This window comes from Citrus sinensis, chromosome 4 (assembly GCF_022201045.2).
Source record: "Citrus sinensis cultivar Valencia sweet orange chromosome 4, DVS_A1.0, whole genome shotgun sequence".
In the NCBI taxonomy this organism is placed as follows: domain Eukaryota; kingdom Viridiplantae; phylum Streptophyta; class Magnoliopsida; order Sapindales; family Rutaceae; genus Citrus; species Citrus sinensis.
The window spans coordinates 19,015,846-19,032,192 of NC_068559.1; the positions used below are offsets into that span (position 1 = coordinate 19,015,846).

The 16,347-nt window shown below is 34.1% G+C and overlaps 2 protein-coding genes and 1 long non-coding RNA gene across 3 annotated transcripts; 2 read left to right on the forward strand and 1 right to left on the reverse strand.

Moving 5' to 3' along the window:
* The first annotated feature begins 3,245 nt into the window (after window positions 1-3,245).
* LOC112498855 (uncharacterized) lies at window positions 3,246-4,302 on the forward strand. The gene is made up of 2 exons (XR_003066277.2): window positions 3,246-3,391; window positions 3,717-4,302. It is a non-coding gene; the product is annotated as an uncharacterized LOC112498855 (long non-coding RNA).
* A 706-nt stretch (window positions 4,303-5,008) lies between these two features.
* On the forward strand, window positions 5,009-7,451 carry LOC102618830 (4-hydroxyphenylpyruvate dioxygenase). The gene is made up of 2 exons (XM_006484842.4): window positions 5,009-6,558; window positions 6,965-7,451. The coding sequence occupies exons 1-2, from the start codon at window positions 5,441-5,443 to the stop codon at window positions 7,149-7,151; spliced, it is 1,305 nt and encodes a 434-aa protein (XP_006484905.1). The 5' UTR covers window positions 5,009-5,440; the 3' UTR covers window positions 7,152-7,451.
* Window positions 7,452-8,620: 1,169 nt separating this feature from the next.
* Window positions 8,621-10,139, reverse strand: LOC102618547 (GDSL esterase/lipase At2g42990). The gene is made up of 3 exons (XM_006484841.4): window positions 9,659-10,139; window positions 9,069-9,564; window positions 8,621-8,970 (listed from the first exon to the last, which is right to left on the reverse strand). The coding sequence occupies exons 1-3, from the start codon at window positions 10,022-10,024 to the stop codon at window positions 8,783-8,785; spliced, it is 1,050 nt and encodes a 349-aa protein (XP_006484904.1). The 5' UTR covers window positions 10,025-10,139; the 3' UTR covers window positions 8,621-8,782.
* Window positions 10,140-16,347: the final 6,208 nt, after the last annotated feature.

Consider the following 16,347-nt stretch of genomic DNA (forward strand, 5'->3'; position numbering starts at 1 on the left):
AATATAAAAATTTTTATTATCATTAAAACAATCTGAGTTTAAGAAGTAATCCTCTAAACTAAAACAAAATTATTGTAATTAAACATAACAACTTAATTAAGATTAAATATAGTGTACATATATACACAATTAGGTTCAAACTTACATTTTCGAAGTTACAACTAAATTTTACTTTTCATTCTTTTAAGTTAAAAGGTTATTAATTGTTTACCCTCCAATCTCTTCAAAATTTAAACTCACATTACCAATCAAATTAAGTTACTTGAAAATCATTAAGTATTATGCCCAAGTTGGTCACCATAAAACTCAAAATTTCGATTAGAGCCCACAACCACAAGATGAATGTGATCAAATTAGCAAATTCTTTGTAATTGAAAATTAAACTAAAGTCTTATAAGGTTTGATATCAAATATATTTTGCATGGAAATAAATATGAAAGATATTCTTGAATAGAATCAATTTACTTAAGGGTGGGTTTATATGTACTCATAAAAATTCTTTTAAACACTCTATTATTATGTACACTCATAAATTAATTTTAAAATAATGAATTATAGTTTATACAATATTTAAAATGTTAAAAAAGTCCTCACTTAGTCTTCTTTAAATTAATTATCTTTATTTACTGCCTACACACATGAAAATGCTATACACGGTCAAAAAATTTCTCTAAACACTCTTATTATTAAAATTTAATTATTTGGTTATACAATAATTTTTGCCTATACATGAAGAATGATAAATAACAAAATAAGAACAGTTAACAAAATTCATCAAAATATTTTACCAATGAAAAAGTCATGAGAAATAAACATTATAAATCAAATAAATAAATCAGTTAACCAATATAAACTTGTTTAATATCATCATAATTAATATAACTGAGAAAGAAGTAACTATATTCATACAAAAAAAAATTAATCTTCCAAACAAAAATATATCAAGAAACTTATGAGAACTACTATCAATATCTATTATATTTTTTTTTCTTAGCTACATTGCCACCAATTATTTCCTTGAAATGTTGCATGAGGAATGTTTATCGTCTCCCATCCTTCAGAACAAAAAATATGAAATCTTTGCCAATTGATTGCTACTTGTGGGATAGGATGTCACCTCATGGTTGATAGATTCGGCAAAGAATAAGTGCACATTGCATTATTCACAATTTTGTATCTGCAGAAAATTTTTCCTCTTTATAATCAGTTAATAAAGCACCACCTCGAAACCAGAAGATAGGCAAAGTTTGAAGATTCCAGTGCCGATAGTATTCAGATTCTATTTTTGCTATCAAAGTCTAATTAAGGTAACAAATTGTAAAATATTTATTCAATATTGAATTGTAAAATGAAACTCATCTCATGATTAACAAATTCATTAGTATAATCCATTACGCATTGTGAATTAACATTGAAAGTTTTGAGTTAAAGCCATGTGTTGTAAATAAAAAGTCCAATTTAACTACCTAACCATTGAAGCCATGTGCTTATAAAACCACTTATGACAAAGAGGACAATGTCATGAACTACTCATTCATTCGAATTTGAGAAAATCGGAAGGGAGAAGAACAAGAAAGATGGTTGATGATTGTCATGTCTTTAACCATTAAAAATTCTCTGTGTTGTAAACTAGAAAATCAAAAGGATCACTCATACCTGATTAAAATTAAAAAAAAAATTCAGACAGACTGAGTTTTCTCTGTAAAAATTTAAGGTATTTGGAAGAAAAAATTTAAAATTTAAAATGATAAGAAAACTAAACATTTATTTCGGTGCCTGAATAAGTGTTCATAATAATAATATTATATATGTCGTTAATGTCATCAAGTGCATCCACGGTTTCTGTTACCGTCGATGCTCAGGTGTTGTTCTACTTTTTCGTTTCTGCTAAAACACACATTTATTGTACTCTGTCTGCCTGCTAATAAGAACTGAGTACTAATAGAAGCTAAATAAAACCAACAAAGTATTGGCTCCATTGGTAATGGAGTTCACTTAAGTGACTTGATTGGGTTTGCTCCCCAGTTCGAGTCGTAGGGAAGTCGCCTTTGTTGGGAGAACTTGTGCCTCTCGGTTCGAGCAAAGATTTCTAGTCTGAGTTGTGGTACGGGCTTAAAGGTGCCTCCCATAATTGGAGCCCTCCCCAAGATACCTTGTGGTCAAAACAAAAAAAAAAAAAATAGAAGCCAAGTAAAAAAAAAAAAGGAAGAAAAAAAAGCGAAATATTATCTTTTTTTTTTGGGGTAAATTTAATAGCCTTAAAACAGAGCATAAACTCTAATTTGTTGATTCCAGCTTTGGATTGTATGAGTGTGTGTAGTTAAACGAATCTGTGATTAAAAAATTTGGATTATTTGTGGGATTGCCTGCACAGGACATTAAGAGGGAGACGAGGGTGCTTACTGATGAGGGTAAGAAGTATGCTGCTGAAGGGTCTTCCGAGATTCAATTGTTCTTGGCAGTACCTGCAGAGTGTAGTATCTTGAAAGATGAACTGCAGAAAAAGCCTGATTCTGCACTTTTCGAAATAGGTTGCTCCCAGTCTGGTAGAAACAAGTGGGTGGAGATGGGGCAGCAAGTGTCGAGGAAGGTATAACATGTGGAAGACAAGTTCAAAGATCTGCTCGTACGAGTACAAGATGGGCGTGCAATTAGCAAAGAGGATATCAACGGTGGTCTGAAAGCACGGAAGCTTATAGTTATCCAGATGTGCAAGGGTTACTCAGTGAGTAATGCTCTCAAAAAGGAAGAAAGTTTGCTACTGATTTGACTTGAGAAACCCTTCAGAAGGGTGACTGGAAGGAATTGGAGTTCAAAGAGTACAACTTCAATGCTAAAGCACAGCCTGCCGACCCGCTGCTCAAGGTAAGGTTAAATTCTTCTCTCCTCACATCCATTACAATTATTCAATTTTCGAAAAGTTTCAGCCTGTTGCTGCACTATATTTTCTGGGAAGCAACAATGTGAAAACGTACATACTTTGATGGCTGGGGCCACTGTAAGTGGTTGACATGTTACATATGTTAATACACACTGTTTTGCGCATGCAAGTATACCCTGTAGTAGATGATGATGACTTAAACAGGAATTACGTGAGCTTTGTATGAAACTTGCCAGTGCCTGAAATCTTGATGATAGCTCAAGCATCACATCCCAGATGTTGCAAAATTTCGCATGATTTCTGCTTAACATGTTTTCAATTTCAGGTGCGGAAGCAATTGAAGGACATATTTCTCCAGATGGGATGAGTTCTAATCTTTAGTTTGTAATAGTTCAGGATATTTATCTGTTTTGTCATAATGTTGTTATTTTGATGCTGACAGTTTTATATCTTGTCCTGTGCTGGTTGCAGTTTTGAGGAGATGCCAACAAACAATTTTGTGGAAAGCAGGTAGATCTTCTTACCTGCTCCTTTTGAACATTTGACATGATATTTTAGTTATTGAAAGGAAAGAACTTAAAGACTGCTAATTTTACATGCTTTTTTTAATATTTTTATTTTATTAATTTGGTATTGTTAGATGATTGGACTAAAGCTGTATTGCTAATCTGTTGGATGAGTCATTGCATTTTATGTTCTGATTTTTTTTCTTGTCAAAGTATTTGACTGTTTTCAACTTTCAAAGTATTTAACTGTTTGCAACTTACTGTTTAAAATTAGTAAATAATAGTAAGCACTCGAATTAATATTAAGATGTGTGTTTGTCAATTGGCAGCTTCTGGAATTTTGATGCATTGTTCCAGCCGCAGGAAGAAAGGCCGAGGATGAAAAAGCCCAAAAATCAATAAGTTCCCAACGTGGTGCTATATATCTCTTCTAGTTTTGATTTCTAGTGATTTGAGAATGAGAAACCCACTTAGTGAGCAGAGACGGAGCGAAAAATTCAGTTTACATGGATAACTTAATACTAAATTTAACAAAAGATCACAACGTCAACCTATGGGGTATTTCAATCAAGTTCACTGAGATAGGGGCTTAAATTCTTCAACTTATCGGAGTGTTTCAATTAAGTTCATGGGAGTATTGGCTCAATTAATGAACGCAATTTTAATGGGTTTTTTTTTGGCTTAAATCATGTGGAGGCATGTGTCCCCACTTGCACAATCCTAGCTGTGTCTTTACTTGTAAAAATCGTTATTACGTGTAGTTGTGAGCTAGGAATGTGTGGTACTTGATATTTTGAGCCTCTAAATATTATCTTGAGAGTTTTTGTTCTAATCACGTTATCTATGTAGTGGAAGTTGATGTATGACTACAGTTATATTACTTATTTAAGTTTTCTACGTAAAGTTGATGTTGTTTTTTTGTTTTTAATTGTGGTGATTTGATTTTTAACATAAATTCAGAAAGATAGTAAACATAAGAACAATGATATTCGTACAAAAATTGGGACAAAATTTGTGATACGAATCGATGGAATAATAACCACTGTATATACTATGATAAATTGTTATAAAGTAAACGATTTATCCTTTGGTTAAATTTTTCTCATCTTTTATCACTTTTGTCCATAATTTTGTACATACTATTGCTCGTGGATTAATTTTCAAAATAATGCAATGTTGTTTTCTGATTTTTTTTTTTAATTTTTATAAATTTAAGTTATTGAGAATAAGGTTTTGTAAGCAGATAAAAAATTAAGCCAACCCTGCTCAATTCAGTATCTTGTAATTGATAAATTCTTCATGTCTTATCAAGCACTAAGAACTGAGTAGTGATGTGAAGTTGCAATACCAAAATTGTTTCCCTATCCCTAAAATAAGGCAGCAGTAAATACACTTTTTAACATTACGCCAAGCACAATATAACACCACAAATTGCAAAATGCAACGTAATCTTCGTGCATTCATTTGATGCTCAATGTATTCACCTCATTGTTGTACGTGATCCTATGGGTCCTAGATGATTCAAATTCAATCCAAAGACTATAAATAAGTGTACTTCACACAAAGGACAGTCACTGAATCTGATTTGTCGCTTTCATGAACACATGAGCCTTGATCTTGATCTTGATCTTATCTTGATAACTTTGAAGTCCCCAAAACTGATGCTGCACCGTCGCAGGATTCATCGAGGCATTTCATCGAGCACGTAGTTCATTTTCACGAACACCCGCTCTGCTCTGAACACCTTCACTCAGCTATCTCTCTTTCCAAGAACTAATGTCAGAGACAGCGTCACGCACCTGCCCAGAACCCAGGGATAACAGGCTTAGTTTGACACGCCAGTAATTTCTCATTGGGCCGACTGGAAGTGGATGCAGCACTGATGTCCATAAAATTTGACACGTCAGTAAATACTAAATACCATCTTCGATTTTATCGACAGAGCCGACGGTGACACGTGTCAAAGAAAACAACACAACTACAAGCAGAACTACTCGCGGTTCTGGTTTTATTTTATCTCATTTCTCTCTTAGCAACTGCTCCAATAAGAATAATGGGCAAAGAAACCGCTGAATTGCTGGTCAAGCTCGTCGGGTTCAAAAACTTCGTCCGCCAGAATCCCAAATCGGACCGGTTCCGAGTGAACCGCTTCCACCATGTCGAGTTCTGGTGCACTGACGCCACCAATACGGCTCGTCGTTTCTCCTGGGGACTCGGCATGCCCATTGTCGCCAAATCGGACTTGTCTACCGGCAACACTGTCCATGCATCTTACCTCTTACGTTCTGGCGACCTCCGTTTCGTCTTTACGGCGCCGTATTCCCCTTCAATCTCCGACGCCGCCGATGCTGGCAACTCCTCAGCATCTCTCCCGACTTTCGACCACGCAGCTTGCCGCAGTTTCGCCGCGTCTCATGGGCTCGCCGCGCGGTCGATTGCTGTTGAAGTTGAAGACGCCGACGTTGCTTTCAACACCAGCGTGGCTCACGGTGCTAAGCCCTCCTCTCCTCCTGTGATTCTCGATAACCTTGCTGTGATTGCCGAGGTCCAGTTATACGGCGACGTCGTTTTGCGTTATGTTAGTTATAAAGATAAAGCGAATCATCTTGATTTCCTGCCGGGTTTCGAACCGACGGATGAGATTTCATCGTTTCCGTTGGATTACGGAATCAGGCGGCTCGATCACGCCGTCGGTAACGTTCCGGAACTCGCTCCGGCTGTTGCTTATGTGAAATCATTCACTGGGTTTCACGAGTTCGCCGAGTTCACAGCCGAAGACGTCGGCACGAGTGAGAGTGGACTCAACTCAGTGGTGTTAGCAAACAACGATGAAATGGTATTGCTCCCGATGAACGAGCCCGTGTTTGGGACGAAGCGTAAGAGTCAGATACAGACCTATCTGGAGCACAATGAGGGAGCTGGCGTGCAGCACTTGGCTCTTGTGAGTGAGGACATTTTTAGGACTCTGAGGGAAATGAGGAAGAGGAGTGGAGTCGGTGGCTTTGAGTTTATGCCTTCGCCGCCGCCAACTTATTACAAGAATTTGAAGAACCGTGCTGGTGATGTGTTGACTGATGAGCAGATTAAACAGTGTGAAGAGTTGGGGGTTTTGGTTGACAGGGATGATCAGGGTACCCTCCTACAGATTTTCACTAAGCCTGTTGGAGATAGGTATGTTCATTTGCTAATGCTTGTGACTACATTTAGCTTCAGCAGTAAGTAGCGGCTTTCTTAGGACTCAAGTCATGCCTTCGAGCCTGTGGCTATATTTTGACTTCAATTTGTGGATCACAGCACTTAGAATGCAGGTTTAGATGTATTAAATAACAGAACTTGAGAATTTATACAGCCATTCATCCACTCTCCTCTTTTGTGTTTCTAACTTTTAATAGTACTTGTGCTGCTTGTCAGGAATTGGTTAATGATGCCAATTGGTGCATTAATTCTCTGTTCTTTTGTGGTTATGCTGATTGCTATTAATGTGACAACAGAAAGAATATTCAAGATTTTTGTTTTTTGAATCGAAATTTTCATTGGCTTAATTGGGTTTTTTTTTTCTTTTTTTTTTGGGGGGCAGGCCAACCATTTTTATAGAGATAATTCAGAGAGTAGGATGCATGCTTAAGGATGAGGAAGGAAAGACGTACCAGAAGGGAGGATGCGGGGGATTTGGAAAGGGCAACTTTTCGGAACTTTTCAAGTCCATTGAGGAATATGAGAAGACACTTGGAGCAAAACCAGTTGCCGAGACAGCTGCTGCATGAATAGAGACGGCATTTCTGAACTTATCTTTGCGCCATAATGCAGTTATATAAGGTTGCTACTTTGAGAATTCATTACAATATGATATCATATAATTTATCAGAAAGCTTGGTAATTGTTCCTGTCCAAACTTTCTGGAACAACTACCATACAAAAAATTACTTGAAAAGTAAATATTATGATGTACATTGTATAACAGCTGGACTTCAGCAGCTTAGGCAGTCTGTGATATGTACATGTCCAGCTGTTGAGGATGGACGCAAATTTAAGTTTCTATGATCATATTCTCTGTTCTTTACAAAGATTTACTTGCAGTTTGAATGGTTATATTTGGACCAAGGATTCAATTGATCATTGAGAACAGAAAACCAGTTTTAAGTTAATTTATTATTATTTTTATTATTTTCAATTATACATGTCGTTGAGTCATTTTTTGTTATACATAAGTTTTATATTTTCTGGAAACTAAATACTCTAATTTTGCTTACTAGCCATCTAAGGATAACTATCTTATTGATGTTTGCTCTTTTCCGGAATGTGGTGCAAGATTGGTTCAGCCAGTTTTTTTAGAAATTAAACCAGTATCTTCAAGCTTAGTGCCATCTTGAGTAGAGTATGTGAAAACTAAGTTTTCTCTGATTAGGATTCATGTAGATGCACATGCACCTAAGCCAACTGAGGTTAGAATCAGCTGATTTTCTAAGATGAAGCCCTCAGCTCGTCAGAAAAAAAAAAGAGAAAAAAAGGTAAAAAATTCTTCACTTTCTATCATAGTGGAGTTATCACTTGTAGCTTTCGGTACTTCTATTGGCAAAAGATGGTAGTTATTGAATTGAAATCTATAGATATCCACAATACTTGGAAATAACTTTTCAAGCAATGGAAACCAAGTTTTTCTCTGATTAGGATTCATGTAGATGCACATGCGCCTAAGCAAACCGAGGCTAGAATCAGTTGATTTTCTTAGATGAAGCCATCAGCTTGTCAGAAAAAAGAAGGGGAAAAAAAAAAGAAGGTAAAAAATTCTTCACTTTCTATCATAGTAGAGTTATCATTTGTAGCTTTTGGCAAAAGATGATGGTTATTGAATTGAAATCTAAAGATATCCAAAATACTTGGAAATAACTCTTCAAGTAATGGAAATATTAATGAGGTACTTTGGCTTTGGGTACAAGAAATTACATCGATGGAGTAAGCTAGTGGGTTTTGCTCTCGAACTGATACTATTTATTGATGTTAGAAGTTTCTATATAACTCTTGCACTTACGAATGAGCGACATAATTAAATTAAAAATTATCATAAATACATCATACTAATGCGTTTGTGTATATTTAGAGACATTTAATTAGATAGTGAGATGGCGACATCTAATTAGATAGTGAGGTGGTGGTGTCTGCACCACTTAAGACTTTATTGATTTACTAATATGACTTTAAAGGGATTTAAGTATGTTTATAAGAATAAGAGAACTATGATATAAGACTGATGGTTGTATTATTAAATAACAAAAATCTTAAATATGTGGAGGAGCTTCTGTTCTACATCATCTCCTTAGTTTATTGTCTGAGAGCTAAGGTATCTACTGAACGGAATGAAGTTCTGAGAAACGGATTAGTATATATAGTAATGAAATCAAAGAAACACTTTGAGAAATCTTGTTAGTAAATAATTCGCAATTATTTTGTTTGCCTTTTCGGAAGGATGGACTGAATCCCAGAACACAAATTTATTTGCATCTGTGCAAGTAAACAGATCGGTGCACAGGAAACCCGTCTCAAATGTTCCTGAACCGCAACATCCCATATCCGCAACCTCAAATCCTGGCAATGGCAATGGTTTATAAAAGAAATTATGTAGTTAAAGATTCTGTGTTGTTTTGTAAACTAGTCATGCTAAATGCAAAGCCAATTGTACTTACCAAATTTGGAAGGTTTTTTAATGAGGTCCAAAAGAATATTGTATCCATCTGCAAACACAATTCTGAACCCTGGAAGCTCCTTGTTCAGCTTTGATAATAGACTCATCATCTTGCCATTAAACTCCAAAGCCACGTTGTTATGTTCCTCGTTGCAACCATAATCATTATTCATGAAATCTGTCGTTCTCTCCACAGGCAGACAACCCATTGGCGCAATCCCAGTCACAGAGATTTTCCGGGCTCCGAGATTATAGAGTTTCTTCAAGAAATCCTCCGCAATTCCAAGAAGAAAATCCTGGTATTCTTGGACAGTGAATTGGGACTGCCGGCCTCCAGGAATTGCGTAGTAATTTTCAATGAAATCATTTGTCCCTAAGCTCACTGTATATAAAGCTTCGCCTATTACTTCATTTGCCTTCCCAACACCAAGGTACGCTCTCAATTTGAGTTGGTATTCCTTGTAAAACTCCAGCTCCTTCCACAGAGGTATCACTTGCTGTAAGTTAAAAAAGACATCAAAATTAAAAAATCATCAGCTCAAGTCATGCTGAGAGTTAAACGGATGCAGGGTTAATTTTAACTGAACTCACTAAAACATTAGCAGTGGCATTGTCAAATCCAGTGGCAGAAGAGGCAAAGCAAACGCCAGTGGCGAAGTCTGAAATACTATACGCTGGATCCAAGTATGCAGGAATCGTTGGTTTGAGGCCAAATGATTCAGAAAGGAAGTCCGTACTAAGGCGGCCGTTGCAGAAACGTCCTGTGGGTATGCCTCCAGGAAAATCACGGCCATAAGGCTCAAAATTGCATCTAGCAATCGTGGGTATGAAGTTGTTATTACCCGTATCCACGCTAGAGTCTCCGAAAACTATCATGGCCGGAACTTTAGTATTAGCTCCTGTGGTTCTCAGGATTTGGATGAAGAATAGCATTAAAATGTACACTCTGTGTGCCATGCTACCGACTGTTTCAGAGTTCAGACCCAGTAGGAAATATTTAATGGGATTTCCGAATTAATGGCACAGGAATTGATGAGTGAATAAAGATGCGATATTTCTTTAAAAAGTTTGTTGGGAGTAATAAATGTAAATTATGGGTAGTTGGGTACGGGGCAATTAATTAGTCTGAAAATAATATAATGTGCATGTTATGATGTTAGCTCACACTGAAGTTTTTCTGTGGAAATCTACAGAGAATTCTGAGCATATTTCGAAGACTTGGAGGGAAATTATTAGCCGTACGGTTTGGTTTAGTGTGAATCGGCTTGATTGTTTTGAGATTGTGGCCCAATAAATTTATTGGTTCATAAAAGAGAAGGTGCAGATCCATATGTGGTTGTACCTTATCCTACCTCTCTATCTCTCTCTCATTGCCATAAAAGGTTCATTTTAATTTACAGTTGAGTAATGTTCCTGCTGCACATTCATCTATAAATTAATTGTATGATTGGTTGAATGAATGTATATATAATAACAAATAAATATCACGTGGGCTATATTATATTTCTATTTAATTATTCCTGTAGTACCACATTAATTTGTATAAAGTAATTATATAAAAGAATTTATAATTATATCATAATTTTGGTCCATAACAAGCATCCCTAATCCTTTTCCAATTAATGTAAGCGTATGTCTATAAGATTTTCAGATTTTTCAAAGGAGAATAGGCCATTGTATTACCATCATTCCCCAAAAATATTGTAGCAAAATTAATTTGATTTGATACAAGTCATAGACAAGTCATATGTCGGCATGATAAATTTCATGAGAGATTTATTTACCTTTTTTTTAACAATAATATTGTGTATATAAATCTAATTTATCATTTATATAATTGTCACATGTTTTATATTATTTAATTTTTTTATACTCTTAAAAATTTAAGTATCTAACAATAATATAGTATAATGATATCACATCGGTTTATATAAATAAGAGAGGAAAATAGTATAATTCTACTGCATATATAATTACTCTTGATTATTTTTCTAATTTGGAAAGAGTACTAGGTGATCTTTTTTGCCATGTATATGTGATTTAACATATCAGGGAGGTGACAATATTGTGTAAGGCACCTACCTTGTTCTAATTTATGAATTTTTTTTCATGAATTTTCCTTTAACTAGTTGAATGGAACATAGTGTTCTCCTAATTAACTAGTGTTTTAATTAGCCAATATGGATGTCTTAGATGAGTGGCTAGCATTTGTGAATCTGAAGGCCAACAAGGACAGTGACGGAACAAACAATCAGAGAAATTAAGAGAATGACAATTTCCTAAACAGATTTGGACAGTTTAGGTTTATGTCTATGTCATTTTATTTGATTTTATTTTTAATAACAATACACATTCGGAATTCTTTGTCCCTTCCTGTCTAATTTTGGGGTTCAAATGTCATATTTTCGTTTAATAAATAGATTTTTAGAGTGAAACAGGAAGATCTATTAAGATGTCACTCGTGATCATAGCATTCTCTCATCAAGCACACTTATCTGGAGAGTTCTAATAAGATTCAGTTCAATATTTGTGCCACCAAAATGAGTAATTTATTTATAGTGAAGTCATTATGGACTTAAAATCAATTTAATACAAATGATTTGTGAAATTCGTTATTCAGTCTATTTTATTGTATTAATATCATCATGATGACTTCATTAGCAAGGTGAGGGCTAAACTCGGTTTTAGCCCGGGCTACCGTTGAAAATTTTCTTTTAGAGCCAGTAATTTTTAAAAATTAAGATAACAAAAATTGTTAAAATTCTGATAATATAAACATTGTTCACATTAGCCCCTAAACAAATATAATAATTTGTAACCTAACAATTTTTCATATTTAACAGAAGATTATTTTAGTTTAATTTGGAATATAAAAAGTTCTTAGATACGCCATTGCTCATCAGTCATTATTGGCTTGGGTTTGGTTAACTAATTGCTAATGAATTAATAGTAAAGAGTCAGCCAGCCTCTCTATTTTGAATTAGTCCATGAATAAACACAAATTTCAACTGCTTTGTCCCACGAAATTAGTTTTGCTTGACTTGTAAAACTCAGGGGCTAAACCAAACAAATAAAATTTCCAAGCTCCAAATAGAAAAGCAAATAATTAGTATGTAAAAGCTGATCGGGCTCTTTCATGCCTTGATCTAAAATCATTATGAACTGACAAAATAAGGAAAAAGAAATGTGTTTATTTACGGACAGCAGCAAATTAAAGAGGTTAAAAAAAAAAAAAAATTAGGTGCACCATCAATTTTGTGTATGTTGGTGGGCTCGTATTTTTTTATTAGAAAAGTCTGGAAAACGTGACGTTCACATCAGATCACGAATCATCCCTGTCTCAATTGTTATTCCAGAGATTTGCAATTATCATCGAAAAAAAAAACCGAAAAATTTGGGTTAGAGTCGAGGAGCCTCCATTCCATATGGAGAGGGAGAGGCCATGATTTACTCTATGGTGGATGTCAGGTGCTCGAGTCCGCTTATCTTCAACTCGTGAACAAGGAATTTTTTGGTTAGACGCATGGAATTAGCTAAGTATTTTCTGCATAATTGTAATAAATCAATAATTATACTTCCTAATATAGTTTATACACACAGAGTTCTTTTCTAGTACGGACGCTCTTTTTTTTTTCATGCGAAGATTTTTTTAAGCCGTGCGGTTTAATAAAATCAAGTTTTAATGCTATTAAATTATACGGCTTTATGGTGAATTAAAAATAACTCTATTAAGCTACATGGATTAGCAGTTTGTCAGCATTAAAAAAAAAAAAAAAGTGTCTGCACACACACACACACACACACATATATATATAAGAAATATCCCATTCAGGATCTTGAATTTGTTAAAAACCAGAAAAGCTATTAAACTGTGTGGTTTGATGGTGTAATGACCGTAAAAGTTATTAAGCCTTGCGCTTTAATAGTATAATACCATTATACTATTATTAAACCGTATGGTTTAATAGATTTTTTGGATTCTAATAAAGTGCAAAATTCTAAATTAGATCAATACTCATATATAATCATTCTCATTTGCGAGCGTCCTCATTTTTTTAATATGGATGTGCTCTTAACTTGTGGGGTTTAATAAGCTTATTTTTTAATAAATTCTAAAATTGTGCAATTTAATAGCATGTATTAAAAATTAACTCTATTAAATCATACGATTTAAAAACATATCTGCATTTATATTTACACAAATATTTTGTAACTATATAATTACTCTACTTATAGTGCATGACAAAGAGGATACTACTCTATTATGAAAACCATTTTTCTTCATTGGAAAAAAGAAATAAAAATAGAAAGCTTGGCTACTTGGTATATTGATAACTTGCTATAATCCCTCAGGTTGTAATGATATTCTAGAAAGCCTCCTTGGAGAATGCTCATTAATTATTAATATTTTAATTTATAGATGTGAGTTCCAGGCTTGGGAAAAACAATTGGATCTTGGAAATATTCAAAAATTTGAACTTCTGGACCAATGGATTTTAAAATATGTGTGCAATTTTGTTTTCAAAATGCAACTCGAATAATTTTATTTTTGGCCGCATGAATTATGGAGCCATGCTGATGAAAGACTTTGACTTAAATGAATTGGAGTTAGTTGAAGGCATAAAAGCATATGTATCCTTTGAATGATAACTTGTCAGCCAATGTTCTTATTTCGCTTTTATGGTAAGGAACTGGGAAAGTGTAAATCAATTTTATAATCTCTTAATTACTTTTCTAAGAATGGAAATCTAACTAAACAAGATTGTTTCAAAATTATTCCATTAATTTTTTAAGACGTACTGAAGACTTTCATTTAATCAATGTTCTTACATAAATAACAATTAAATTATATTCTAATGAAAATTAAAAGGACACAAATTATTTTATAATTGGTCTGATTAAATCATAATTTATTTATCATTCACACCATGAACATGCTGCTATAAAGACCTGCATAGGCTCCCTGTGGAAACCAGCACGCACATATGGGAGAGTTTCCTGAAATGAAATGGGACACATGAAAAAGAAGAAAGCTTTTTCAGCCTCCACAATGTATGTGAGATTAACAGGGTACAAGTTGGACGACGAAGATCATCGAGCTCGAAAAGGGTATGTCCCGGTGCTGGTAGGGCAAGAGGAGATGGTGATGGAGAGAGTTCTGATACCAACCAAGCTAATCGATCATCCATATATAGTTTCTCTGTTGGAGCTCTCAGCTAAAGAGTTTGGCTATCATCAACAAGGATTGCTCCAAATTCCGTACGATGCTAATTGCTTGAAGAAGATGGTCCATATTATTACCAGGGACAAGCAATATTCTTGAAGATACATTTTTATTTGTATAGAAATTCTCAGAGTAAAGAATAGAAGAATGAAATACGCACATTAGAGGAAGTGAATAAAAAATGAGCAATGCTTCAGGTGCACACAGAGTTTCTTTTTTCTTTTTCTTTTTTCATTTTTCATGAATTAATTAACAAGGATAATGGCAAACGCAATTAAGAAGATCATCGCACTGCCCGTTAGCATCATTTCCAAATTCTTTCTTACATAATCTGTTACACTGATGCAGCAAGCAATTAAATGTTGGAGAACCCCCCAACTTTTTCCGGCAATATGTAGCTTCCACCTTTGTGATCTGCTCATCTCCTGCAACCCTCGCAAACATCTACTGTTAATAAAATATATACTAATTCTCAACTACTTTAAATCCTCTTTTTTTTTTAAAAAAAAAAAGAAAAGTTATGGTTGAGTAAAACCCAAAATCAATTTGTAGTCTTTTTTACCTTCTTCAGGATTGGAATTTGGGCTGACGTATGTAGCTTCAACCATTTTCAGCCTATTTCCTGCAACCATCGCTAAAACCAACTGTTAATAAAACATACAACAATTCTGAAGGGTCCAAATTAAAATTTTAAAAGGGGAAAAATGCATAAACTAAATTATCATTTTAAAGAGGGCTCAATATGGTAACTTAATTCCAAATATACACCGGTGAAAATTCAATTGTGATATTATCTTATTCAACAATAATCAAATCTAATTAGGACAAACTGAAATTTAAAATTCACCTGTAGAGACAAAGATCAGAGCCCAGATGAGAACAACGAAGATAGAGAAAGTTTTCATTTTCCTTTTCTTGATTGAAATTACGAGGCTAATGCAACTTTACACCAAGGTATGTTGTGGCTGTTAATTGTTGGGTAAAAGGTTTCAAAATATATTTCTGTTTTTGATAAACTGCTTTTGATTATTTGGTTGTTGAAAGAGATGTTACAGAATTTATTATTTGGTAGTTACAAAGTGATATATTGTTATCAAAGTTATTTTTACCCGTTACAAAGTGCTATTAGTTCATTTGTTATTAGATTAATGGTGCTAAAGTTATTTGATATATATATGGCTAGAAAATGCACTATTCGTTCCTCCATTATTAAAGTTTAATGGTGCAAGACTTACAAACTAGTTGATCACTCTTTCAAGCAATTCCTTGAGATTAATATGATATGAACTCGGAAAATCATCAATGATTATCCAATTTGTATATGGTATATCATTCAAATGCATCGTTAAGATTCCCTAATCCACTTGTAACTGTAAATTAATGTATGATTTTGGACTTCAAATATTTCCAAATATATATAAGATCTTGGATTCGTGTGAAAGTAGAGTTCATAATAATTGAACATCCTACAACTTAACCCATGTTTAGGTTTTTTTTTTCCCCCAATGTCAAAAACTCTCTCGCTATGAATCTCATAAGCTGCAATGTGAATCAAGCAACTTTTTCTCAAAAGTTATGTATAATTTTTTACAAGAAGTTGCACGGTTCACATTGCAGCTTATTATGAGATTGATAGCGACAGAGTTGAAATCAAGCGGTCATCTTAAAGTTCTTTCCACCTGTATTAAGGGTTTTAAAAAGAAAAATACATAAAAGTTGGTTAATTTATAGGATATCCCATATAAATGCTCTTTTATGCTTGTAATTTGAACATATCACTCAGTAAGTCCATGTATTATGTCTAAAAATTAACCAAAATGGAAGTCTCTAATTAAAATCTACTTTGCTGATCATCATATTTTTTTAACACGTTGCTTGTCAAATAATGTTTTGGATAATATTTTAAAATATAAGAACTAACTGGGTAATTAGCTCAAACCATAAATTTAAAATAAAAAATAACCTTGCCCTTACTGTTATGACCGCTTCCAATATTTGCTAGATACAAAATTTGGTGTAGGAGGAAAAAACAAAAAAACAAACTTTAAACTTCTAT

Excerpts from the sequence above, each read along its gene's own strand:
- LOC102618830 (XM_006484842.4), top strand. The coding sequence starts at position 5,441 with ATGGGCAAAGAAACCGCTGAATTGCTGGTCAAGCTCGTCGGGTTCAAA. Across the intron at positions 6,559-6,964 it reads ACTAAGCCTGTTGGAGATAG|GCCAACCATTTTTATAGAGA; the intron begins GTATGTTCATTT and ends TTTGGGGGGCAG.
- LOC102618547 (XM_006484841.4), bottom strand. The coding sequence starts at position 10,024 with ATGGCACACAGAGTGTACATTTTAATGCTATTCTTCATCCAAATCCTG. Across the intron at positions 9,565-9,658 it reads ATGCCACTGCTAATGTTTTA|CAAGTGATACCTCTGTGGAA; the intron begins GTGAGTTCAGTT and ends TTTAACTTACAG. Across the intron at positions 8,971-9,068 it reads TAAAAAACCTTCCAAATTTG|GATTTGAGGTTGCGGATATG; the intron begins GTAAGTACAATT and ends TGCCATTGCCAG.